At 46.6% G+C, this 12504-nt stretch overlaps 1 protein-coding gene across 1 annotated transcript; it reads right to left on the reverse strand.

The window, feature by feature from the left end:
- Positions 1-8145: 8145 nt before the first annotated feature.
- LOC147729565 (putative histone H2B 3) lies at positions 8146-9822 on the reverse strand. The gene is made up of 2 exons (XM_086958455.1): positions 9692-9822; positions 8146-8451 (listed from the first exon to the last, which is right to left on the reverse strand). Exons 1-2 carry the CDS (start codon positions 9809-9811, stop codon positions 8221-8223), a joined length of 351 nt encoding a protein of 116 aa, XP_086814581.1. The 5' UTR covers positions 9812-9822; the 3' UTR covers positions 8146-8220.
- Positions 9823-12504: the final 2682 nt, after the last annotated feature.

The following is a 12504-nucleotide window of genomic DNA, read 5'->3' on the forward strand; positions in this document are numbered from 1 at the left end:
AAGGTCCCAGTATACACCAACAATGAACCATCATTGGTTCTAGGTCCCAGGTCACAGTATACGCCAACAATGAACCATCATTGGTGCTAGGTCCCAGTATACGCCAACAATGAACCATCATTGGTGCTAGGTCCCAGTATACGCCAACAATGAACCATCATTGGCGCTAGGTCCCAGTATACGGCAACAATGAACCATCATTGGTGCAAGGTCCCAGTATACGCCAATGAATCATTGGTGCTAGGTCTCAGTATACGCCAATGAACCATAATTGGTGCTAGGTCCCAGTATACGCCAACAATGAACCATCATTGGTGCAAGGTCCCAGTATACGCCAACAATGAACCATCATTGGTGCAAGGTCCCAGTATACGCCAACAATGAACCATCATTGGTGCTAGGTCCCAGTATACGCCAATGAACCATCATTGGTGCTAGGTCCCAGTATACACCAACAATGAACCATCATTGGTTCTAGGTCCCAGGTCCCAGTATACGCCAACAATGAACCATCATTGATGCTAGGTCCCAGTATACGCCAACAATGAACCATCATTGGTGCAAGGTCCCAGTATACGCCAACAATGAACCATCATTGGTGCTAGGTCCCAGTATACGCCAATGAACCATCATTGGTGCTAGGTCCCAGTATACACCAACAATGAACCATCATTGGTTCTAGGTCCCAGGTCACAGTATACGCCAACAATGAACCATCATTGGTGCTAGGTCCCAGTATACGCCAACAATGAACCATCATTGGTGCTAGGTCCCAGTATACACCAACAATGAACCATCATTGGTTCTAGGTCCCAGTATACGCCAACAATGAACCATCATTGGTGCTAGGTCCCAGTATACACCAACAATGAATCATCATTGGTGCAAGGTCCCAGTATACGCCAACAATGAACCATCATTGGTGCAAGGTCCCAGTATACGCCAACAATGAACCATCATTGGTGCAAGGTCCCAGTATACGCCAACAATGAACCATCATTGGTGCAAGGTCCCAGTATACGCCAACAATGAACCATCATTGGTGCTAGGTCCCAGTATATGCCAACAATGAACCATCATTGGTGCTAGGTCCCAGTATACGCCAATGAACCATCATTGGTGCTAGGTCCCAGTATACGCCAACAATGAACCATCATTGGTGCAAGGTCCCAGTATACGCCAATGAACCATCATTGGTGCTAGGTCCTAGTATACGCCAACAATGAACCATCATTGGTGCTAGGTCCCAGTATACGCCAACAATGAACCATCATTGGTGCTAGGTCCCAGTATACGCCAACAATGAACCATCATTGGTGCTAGGTCCCAGTATACGCCAACAATGAACCATCATTGGTGCAAGGTCCCAGTATACGCCAACAATGAACCATCATTGGTGCAAGGTCCCAGTATACGCCAACAATGAACCATCATTGGTGCTAGGTCCCAGTATACGCCAATGAACCATCATTGGTGCTAGGTCCCAGTATACACCAACAATGAACCATCATTGGTTCTAGGTCCCAGGTCCCAGTATACGCCAACAATGAACCATCATTGGTGCTAGGTCCCAGTATACACCAACAATAAACCATCATGGGTGCTAGGTCCCAGTATACACCAACAATGAACCATCATTGGTGCTAGGTCCCAGTATACGCCAATGAACCATCATTGGTGCTAGGTCCCAGTATACGCCAATGAACCATCATTGGTGCTAGGTCCCAGTATACGCCAACAATGAACCATCATTGGTGCTAGGTCCCAGTATACACCAACAATGAATCATCATTGGTGCAAGGTCCCAGTATACGCCAACAATGAACCATCATTGGTGCAAGGTCCCAGTATACGCCAACAATGAACCATCATTGGTGCTAGGTCCCAGTATACACCAACAATGAACCATCATGGGTGCTAGGTCCCAGTATACGCCAACAATGAACCATCATTGGTGCTAGGTCCCAGTATACGCCAACAATGAACCATCATTGGTGCTAGGTCCCAGTATACGCCAACAATGAACCATCATTGGTGCTAGGTCCCAGTATACGCCAACAATGAACCATCATTGGTGCTAGGTCCCAGTATACGCCAACAATGAACCATCATTGGTGCAAGGTCCCAGTATACGCCAACAATGAACCATCATTGGTGCTAGGTCCCAGTATACGCCAATGAACCATCATTGGTGCTAGGTCCCAGTATACACCAACAATGAACCATCATTGGTTCTAGGTCCCAGGTCCCAGTATACGCCAACAATGAACCATCATTGGTGCTAGGTCCCAGTATACGCCAACAATGAACCATCATTGGTGCAAGGTCCCAGTATACGCCAACAATGAACCATCATTGGTGCTAGGTCCCAGTATACGCCAACAATGAACCATCATTGGTGCTAGGTCCCAGTATACGCCAACAATGAACCATCATTGGTGCTAGGTCCCAGTATACGCCAACAATGAACCATCATTGGTGCTAGGTCCCAGTATACACCAACAATGAACCATCATTGGTTCTAGGTCCCAGTATACGCCAACAATGAACCATCATTGGTGCAAGGTCCCAGTATACGCCAACAATGAACCATCATTGGTGCAAGGTCCCAGTATACGCCAACAATGAACCATCATTGGTGCTAGGTCCCAGTATACGCCAACAATGAACCATCATTGGTGCTAGGTCCCAGTATACGCCAACAATGAACCATCATTGGTGCTAGGTCCCAGTATACGCCAACAATGAACCATCATTGGTGCTAGGTCCCAGTATACACCAACAATGAACCATCATTGGTTCTAGGTCCCAGTATACGCCAACAATGAACCATCATTGGTGCAAGGTCCCAGTATACGCCAACAATGAACCATCATTGGTGCAAGGTCCCAGTATACGCTAACAATGAACCATCATTGGTGCTAGGTCCCAGTATACGCCAACAATGAACCATCATTGGTGCTAGGTCCCAGTATACGCCAACAATGAACCATCATTGGTGCTAGGTCCCAGTATACGCCAATGAACCATCATTGGTGCAAGGTCCCAGTATACGCCAATGAACCATCATTGGTGCTAGGTCCCAGTATACGCCAACAATGAACCATCATTGGTGCTAGGTCCCAGTATACACCAACAATGAACCATCATGGGTGCTAGGTCCCAGTATATGCCAACAATGAACCATCATTGGTGCTAGGTCCCAGTATACGTCAACAATGAACCATCATGGGTGCTAGGTCCCAGTATACACCAACAATGAACCATCATGGGTGCTAGGTCCCAGTATACGCCAATGAACCATCATTGGTGCTAGGTCCCAGTATACGCCAACAATGAACCATCATTGGTGCTAGGTCCCAGTATACACCAACAATGAACCATCATTGGGGCTAGGTCCCAGTATACGCCAATGAACCATCATTGGTGCTAGGTCCCAGTATACACCAACAATGAACCATCATTGGTTCTAGGTCCCAGGTCACAGTATACGCCAACAATGAACCATCATTGGTGCTAGGTCCCAGTATACGCCAACAATGAACCATCATTGGTGCTAGGTCCCAGTATACACCAACAATGAACCATCATTGGCTCTAGGTCCCAGTATACGCCAACAATGAACCATCATTGGTGCTAGGTCCCAGTATACGCCAACAATGAATCATCATTGGTGCAAGGTCCCAGTATACACCAACAATGAACCATCATGGGTGCTAGGTCCCACTATACGCCAATGAACCATCATTGGTGCTAGGTCCCAGTATACGCCAACAATGAACCATCATTGGTGCTAGGTCCCAGTATACACCAACAATGAACCATCATTTGTGCTAGGTCCCAGTATACACCAACAATGAACCATCATTGGTGCTAGGTCCCAGTATACGCCAACAATGAACCATCATTGGTGCTAGGTCCCAGTATACACCAACAATGAACCATCATGGGTGCTAGGTCCCAGTATACACCAACAATGAACCATCATTGGTGCTAGGTCCCAGTATACGCCAACAATGAACCATCATTGGTGCTAGGTCCCAGTATACGCCAATGAACCATCATTGGTGCTAGGTCCCAGTATACGCCAATGAACCATCATGGGTGCTAGGTCCCAGTATACGCCAACAATGAACCATCATGGGTGCTAGGTCCCAGTACACGCCAACAATGAACCATCATTGGTGCTAGGTCCCAGTATATGCCAACAATGAACCATCATTGGTGCTAGGTCCCAGTATACACCAACAATGAACCATCATGGGTGCTAGGTCCCAGTATACACCAACAATGAACCATTATTGGTGCTAGGTCCCAGTATACGCCAACAATGAACCATCATTGGTGCTAGGTCCCAGTATACGCCAATGAACCATCATTGGTGCTAGGTCCCAGTATACGCCAATGAACCATCATTGGTGCTAGGTCCCAGTATATGCCAACAATGAACCATCATGGGTGCTAGGTCCCAATATATGCCAACAATGAACCATTATTGGTGCTAGGTCCCAGTATACACCAACAATGAACCATCATTGGTGCTAGGTCCCAGTATACGCCAACAATGAACCATCATGGGTGCTAGGTCCCAGTATACGCCAATGAACCATCATTGGTGCTAGGTCCCAGTATACGCCAACAATGAACCATCATTGGTGCTAGGTCCCAGTATACACCAACAATGAACCATCATTGGTGCTAGGTCCCAGTATACACCAACAATGAACCATCATTGGTGCTAGGTCCCAGTATACACCAACAATGAACCATCATTGGTGCTAGGTCCCAGTATACGCCAACAATGAACCATCATTGGTGCTAGGTCCCAGTATACACCAACAATGAACCATCATTGGTGGTAGGTCCCAGTATACGCCAACAATGAACCATCATTGGTGCTAGGTCCCAGTATACACCAACAATGAACCATCATTGGTGCTAGGTCCCAGTATACACCAACAATGAACCATCATGGGTGCTAGGTCCCAGTATACACCAACAATGAACCATCATGGGTGCTAGGTCCCAGTACACACCAACAATGAACCATCATTGGTGCTAGGTCCCAGTATACGCCAACAATGAACCATCATTGGTGCTAGGTCCCAGTATACACCAACAATGAACCATCATTGGTGCTAGGTCCCAGTATACGCCAATGAACCATCATTGGTGCTAGGTCCCAGTATACGCCAATGAACCATCATTGGTGCTAGGTCCCAGTATACACCAACAATGAACCATCATTGGTGCTAGGTCCCAGTATATGCCAACAATGAACCATCATTGGTGCTAGGTCCCAGTATACACCAACAATGAACCATCATTGGTGCTAGGTCCCAGTACACACCAACAATGAACCATCATTGGTGCTAGGTCCCAGTATACGCCAACAATGAACCATCATTGGTGCTAGGTCCCAGTATACACCAACAATGAACCATCATTGGTGCTAGGTCCCAGTATACGCCAACAATGAACCATCATGGGTGCTAGGTCCCAGTACACGCCAACAATGAACCATCATTGGTGCTAGGTCCCAGTATATGCCAACAATGAACCATCATTGGTGCTAGGTCCCAGTATACACCAACAATGAACCATCATGGGTGCTAGGTCCCAGTATACACCAACAATGAACCATCATTGGTGCTAGGTCCCAGTATACACCAACAATGAACCATCATGGGTGCTAGGTCCCAGTATACACCAACAATGAACCATCATTGGTGCTAGGTCCCAGTATACGCCAATGAACCATCATTGGTGCTAGGTCCCAGTATACGCCAATGAACCATCATTGGTGCTAGGTCCCAGTATATGCCAACAATGAACCATCATGGGTGCTAGGTCCCAATATATGCCAACAATGAACCATTATTGGTGCTAGGTCCCAGTATACACCAACAATGAACCATCATTGGTGCTAGGTCCCAGTATACGCCAACAATGAACCATCATGGGTGCTAGGTCCCAGTATACGCCAATGAACCATCATTGGTGCTAGGTCCCAGTATACGCCAACAATGAACCATCATTGGTGCTAGGTCCCAGTATACACCAACAATGAACCATCATTGGTGCTAGGTCCCAGTATACACCAACAATGAACCATCATTGGTGCTAGGTCCCAGTATACACCAACAATGAACCATCATTGGTGCTAGGTCCCAGTATACGCCAACAATGAACCATCATTGGTGCTAGGTCCCAGTATACACCAACAATGAACCATCATTGGTGCTAGGTCCCAGTATACACCAACAATGAACCATCATTGGTGCTAGGTCCCAGTATACACCAACAATGAACCATCATTGGTGCTAGGTCCCAGTATACACCAACAATGAACCATCATGGGTGCTAGGTCCCAGTATACACCAACAATGAACCATCATGGGTGCTAGGTCCCAGTACACACCAACAATGAACCATCATTGGTGCTAGGTCCCAGTATACGCCAACAATGAACCATCATTGGTGCTAGGTCCCAGTATACACCAACAATGAACCATCATTGGTGCTAGGTCCCAGTATACGCCAATGAACCATCATTGGTGCTAGGTCCCAGTATACGCCAATGAACCATCATTGGTGCTAGGTCCCAGTATACACCAACAATGAACCATCATTGGTGCTAGGTCCCAGTATATGCCAACAATGAACCATCATTGGTGCTAGGTCCCAGTATACACCAACAATGAACCATCATTGGTGCTAGGTCCCAGTACACACCAACAATGAACCATCATTGGTGCTAGGTCCCAGTATACGCCAACAATGAACCATCATTGGTGCTAGGTCCCAGTATACACCAACAATGAACCATCATTGGTGCTAGGTCCCAGTATACGCCAACAATGAACCATCATGGGTGCTATTAAAGACTTTAAATAGTTAGTCTATTGTTCCAGTTATTGAACTCATTTTGTTTATTCAATTTCTCCATCAGTTTGCAATTTGTTCTATATTTTTAATTTTATTAGTACTGCATAATTACTTAACCATACATTAAGCCATTCTGCTCTGTGCCATAGCTTCCAAGAGGTGGTTACTTTAGTAACTAAATGGTCACCCTCACAAATCATAAATTCCTTGAGATTACTTGTCACCAAGTTCAAACAATCCAACTTGTTTTGAATTTCTATGTTGCTTATACACCATGAACTGTGTAGTAAAGTCCTTAGCACTGAAAATAGATGTATGCATCTCCAGGATGCAACCAAGGCAATTTCTCCACAGTTAAGCATATAAAGCAAGTGCTTGGCTTCATTGCAAAGCTTTATAACTACTGATTTAGAGCACTTAAACGACTACTCTAATCCAACACGTTTTTTATAGTGCAGAAATTTGCCCGCTTCGCCCTACTACACAGGAGAAAATATTGGCAATGACATCCTGGTCTCAGGGTTACTGTAGAACCTACTTGTTTAGTCCGATAAATACCTTAGTTTCTGTAATCAGTTACCTTTTGTTAAGTAAGAGTTGTTGTACATGCCACTTAAAATAAAAACCATGACTAGGCTGTGGCTCATTTGGGTGAGCCGTGTCAACTCTAGCCACAGAGGTGTGCACATCCAGAAAGGAAGAACTACCAGTGGTTAAAAGTGCTTCCATAAACCACTTGGTCCTCCACTGCAGTGGTGTAGGCGACTAATATCACATACTCTACCCTCAAGGGTAAAGCATGCAGCACTATCTGAAAGAGCTGAAGCCAATGCCTTGACTGGCCACCACACCAGATCCTGGTACTCTACTTATGTAGAAAAACTGAAAACTATCCATTTAGTGTTCTAGCCACATTTAAGGACACCTCGAATGATGTGGAGCAGGACTTGGCAAGACGGGGGGGGGGGGGGGGGGCAAGAGTGTCCCATATACTAGACATTGGTTAAAGTCAAACCCATGCTTATCTGAAGAGCATGGAACTAATTGGCTCAAGTGCTACTTGCTTTAGAATCTTGGAAACCTAGACTTGAACCCTTGATGTGCAGCCAACCAGTCTAAAGGCATGATAATGTAATCATTAGAGCCATCTCATACAGGCCAGATCTGTAGCCTATATGAATTTAATAAAACAAATTAAGTTTGCCAAGTTGAATCTAAACGCAAGTGGCTGCATTCAAGACACCACCGACTCAATATAGTAGTGATAAAAACCTTTATTTTACGAAAAATAAAACATACTATAATACATATGATACAAAGCAGATTATAAGTTTAAGACATGAACTTGGCCACGGCTTTGGTGCCCTCAGATAGGGCGTGCTTTGAAAGTTCTCCAGGGAGCACCAGTTTCACAGCGGTCTGGATCTCACGGCTGGTTATAGTGCTTCGCTTGTTGTAGAGGGCGAGTCTAGCCGCCTCTGAAGCCACTCGCTCGAAGACATCTCCATTGATGGAGTCCATAATCTTCATCGCACCAAGCGAGAGGGCCAGATCAGGGTGGACCTGTCGGGAGACAGAGCGGGTTAGGGTCACAGCCAACATGCATGGACAATCAATGTAAGGCATTGCGGAACACAAGGAAAAGCACATGTTTGTTGGATCCAATTCAGACAAAGGACTGAAGACATAACACGAGCCTTGAAGTCCCTCTACAACTGGGGCCCTGCCAACACCATGTAAATAATACATGTTTAGACATGTAGTTAAAAGCCATTTTCTCGATAGTATATCACAGCAGCCACAAAAACTCATCTTTAGCCAACAAATCTAAAGCAAGTCTACTGATGACGCTGCCCTGATGAGGGTTCAGTGCAAGCAAAGTGATGGCATGAACCCAGGCCAGCCCTCCTGGACCAGGAGGAGACTACGAATAGTATAGTAGAGCCTGCATGCATCAAGCAGGCTGCAGCCACATTCAGATCGCATTAATGCGCGAGAGGCGCCGCATTTTACCAATGTAAACACAGCTTAGTTTGTTATGAAGCAAAGATGTGCACATCTCAGGACAAGCCCACATACATTAATAACCAGAATGTTCCCTCCAGTCTACTCCAGATGATGGTCCCAGCAGTAATCTGCTCAGACCAGTTAACCGTTTACAGTGGGTCTAGAGCTGCAGAAAGGCTCCGCGAGTCACAGCAAGCGTTGAGGGTCATGCAGGTAATGCTGCCTGACCAGCTGTGGGACTTGCTCTGCTGCGGCACTGCTCCCAGACACAGGTGCACGAGGGATCCTGGACAGTGTCCAGCAGCCGAAGCCTTCATGAGATACTGAGAGAGAAGTGACCTTCAGAGCCTGCACTACCATAGAGTGCTGCGTAGAGCATCCAACGACGAAGCTCTCGATGGCTTGGACGGTCTATCCTGATCGATGCAATAGGCAGTTACAAGATGCACATGGGGAATAAGCTCGGATGCTGTACGAATAACTCATGGGCGATTACTAGAGTACACCACTTTTGAGCAGCCATCGACAAATGTGTTAATTGTGTCCCAAGCAAACCAAAAAAATACATTTTAGGTTCAGTAGCATTGGGTGTTTGATGTACTAAGGAGGCAGACCTAGTGAAGTCACCAGATGCATCCCCAACATTGATCATCATCATTTGCGCCAACCATCCACCTGGAAAAGCTTAATGGTCAAGTCACACTATTACGGCTTGAACCAAGGGGGCTGCTTCTGTTGACACCCGCTACAAGGCTTCGTATTAGATAGTGTCCTCTCTCCGCTGTAGTAAACTCACCTGCTTGAGCACCTTGTAGATGAAGATGGAGTAGCTCTCCTTCCTCTTGCCTTTCCCCTTGCGCTGTCCCACAGACTTGGACATCTTCTTGCTCCTCTTGTTGGCCACGGTGGTCTTCATAGCGCTACAGAAACTGAACAGAACAAGAAGGTTAAAAGCAGATACGGGACTCTACACCATCAGAGTGCAAATGTTTACTCGGCAGTGACTGGTCCTGCTTCAGAGTCCAGCAGCAGGAGGCAGCTCTCGCGATGCAGGCCCCACAGCAGCTCTGGGACATGCGGGACCAAGGAGGCAGAGTTTGGGTGGAGAGGGTGCTCCATCAAACACGTCCACGGAAAGGACATCTCATGCAGAAACCACCACAGGGTGCTCCTACCTCGCTGCCAAGACATGGAACAGCCTCCCTACCCACATACGGCAGACCCAAGACCTACTCACCTTCAGACTCCTCAAGACCTGGCTCTTCAAGCGGTAGCAGCACCCCTCCCCCCCTCAGTGCCTTGGGACCCTCACGGGTAAGTAGCACGCTTTACAAGTACTCTGATTGATTAAACTCCAAGAGCGCGCTTAAACCACACCAGGAGTACCAAACCAGGAGTCTTCCCTTCTAGCAGAGCTGGTCTGGTCATTGCCTCGCTTTTGTTTTCCTGGCTGGCTGCAGGGAGTCTGCTGTTTCCAGAGCAGCGGGTGCTGCCCTGACCAGGCCATGCCCTCAGGACAATTCTAGTCACGCCTCCTGCATTGGGAGGCGGCTCTGGGCTTTTGCCAGATTGATTTGGTTTCCATTCTGGCTACCAGTTTTGGCTGGCACCACAAAACATACCTGGGTCCATGGAGCTTGAATGCAGAGCACATACGTCACAAGTATTTATTGTATTGGAGAAGGTGGGCACTGGGCTCCTTAGGCACCATCTGTCAATCAGCGCAAACCGAATAGTTGCTGAAACCTATTGCATATAGCAAAAAAACTTTGGGGCTTCCTACCCTCCCGTTGGTTACCATGGTTGAACAGTCGGTCATTTGCCTGCTTCTTATTGGGTGGCTTGCGCCCTGTGGCATTTGTCCCTCCCATGGAGCATGGCCTCTCTGATTAAGAGGATAGTGGACTTTCTTCTCCCTCTGCTCATTCAGCCAGGTGGTTCCTCCCCCCATTTCTTCGCATGCACTCATGAGATGCTGTTTTCCTGCTCTTGGGCGCAGTTCATGCCCCACGCTCACTGCAGCTTCCCAACCAGCCTAGGTCGTTGGAGAAGAGATAGCACTAGGGAAATATTCATGGAGATTGTTGTAAAGGAGGTGGGGGGGTTTAAAGGGGTGCGGGAGGAGTAAGGCTTTACAAATAGTCTCCGTGTTCCAAATGCTGCAGGAAAGCACAGACGTACAGAGGCTTCTAGTTTGGGTGCAAGGCGGACTACTGCCAGCCCTCAGAAGTGACACACTGACCTCCAGGAGACTCTTAACAGGCTCTGGGTGCTGTGGCTCTTAGCCGGCTGTCCTGGACCCATGGAGCCGTCCTCACCTGCTTAGAGGAATTATCAGATCAGTTGTACAATAAGTAGTAAAACACCAGAAGTGTGAACTAATTTGGAATTCGAGGTTATAAGTCAAGTGGGAACAACGCAAGTGCAGCAAACAGAGTACACTAGGAAAATTAGTACCCAATTGATTTTGGAAAAGCTCCAAACTGACATAAAAGTGTGTTCATGTTTCTGAAGTAAACATTTGATCATTTGAGTGTAATAAATGCTTGTTTATGTATTTTTTGGCGCTTCAAATCGAAAAGGCTTATGCCAGGGTCCCTGGCTTTCAACAATTACTCAGTGGGGGCACCTTGACTCCCCTGATGATTTATAGGTTTTATATAGCGCTAGCTAGACCTAAAGGCGTCACAGCGCTTTACATAAAATGACAAATAAAATCTGTTTACATAAATTCACGCTACATTTCCAGGTACGAGCCTAAATAGAGACAAAGCATTTTTAATTAGGGAGGTTGCAGTATGACGACAATTAGAACACGAATTAGGAGTAAGTTACATTAGACAGCTGAAACAAATCAAACCACCGCCTGCCACATAGGATCTAGTCACAGGGAGAGTGCTATTGGAACAATTCAGTCATCCTGAGTGTTAAAGTGCTTGTCGAGGAGAAGTGGTTTCTGGCCACTTCTTGAATGAGTGGTTGCACCGGACATCTCTGCGGTGCATCAGGGCTCCGTGCAAGTCAAAAGCAGTGCTTGAAATAGTATAGTAGTGCAGGTACTATGTAGCAGAGTACCTGCATGTTTGAGAAGGGTCAGTACCCTCCCTCTTAAAATAAAAGAGTGCCGGTACTCCGTACCGGCCAATTTAAATCACTGGTCAAAAAGGTAAAGAACCTCTACTCTAATGAACTGCAGATAACCACATGCAAAGTGGTCATGCTTTGGAAAGTTTTCCTTGAAAATGACACGAACTCTAAATCTTGTCAGTTTGCAGAGTGGAACCATCTGGAAATATAAGCAATGTAACGTATTAAGATAAGGATTTTGATATCCAGCGTTGAAATTCCTGAAAATACACTCAGCTATCTGGAAAGGTTTTAAAAAAAAAAAAGTGCGATTAAGATGTGGAAGAAAGGCACGAGCGGATTCTAGACTGGGCAGCCCTGGTATTAATCAACCCTGGCATAGTACAGCACCGGGGGACGGCGGGGGCACCCGAGAGAGTTTGAGCTCCTGCCCTGCCAGATCAAAAAGACTGAGATTATTACAAAGGTCACCCTTGCGTCACTGCAGAAATGTGGCTCAGGGACTCTCCGGGTCTGTAGTTT

Source organism: Lissotriton vulgaris, chromosome 2_1 (genome assembly GCF_964263255.1).
Source record: "Lissotriton vulgaris chromosome 2_1, aLisVul1.2, whole genome shotgun sequence".
Taxonomy (NCBI): domain Eukaryota; kingdom Metazoa; phylum Chordata; class Amphibia; order Caudata; family Salamandridae; genus Lissotriton; species Lissotriton vulgaris.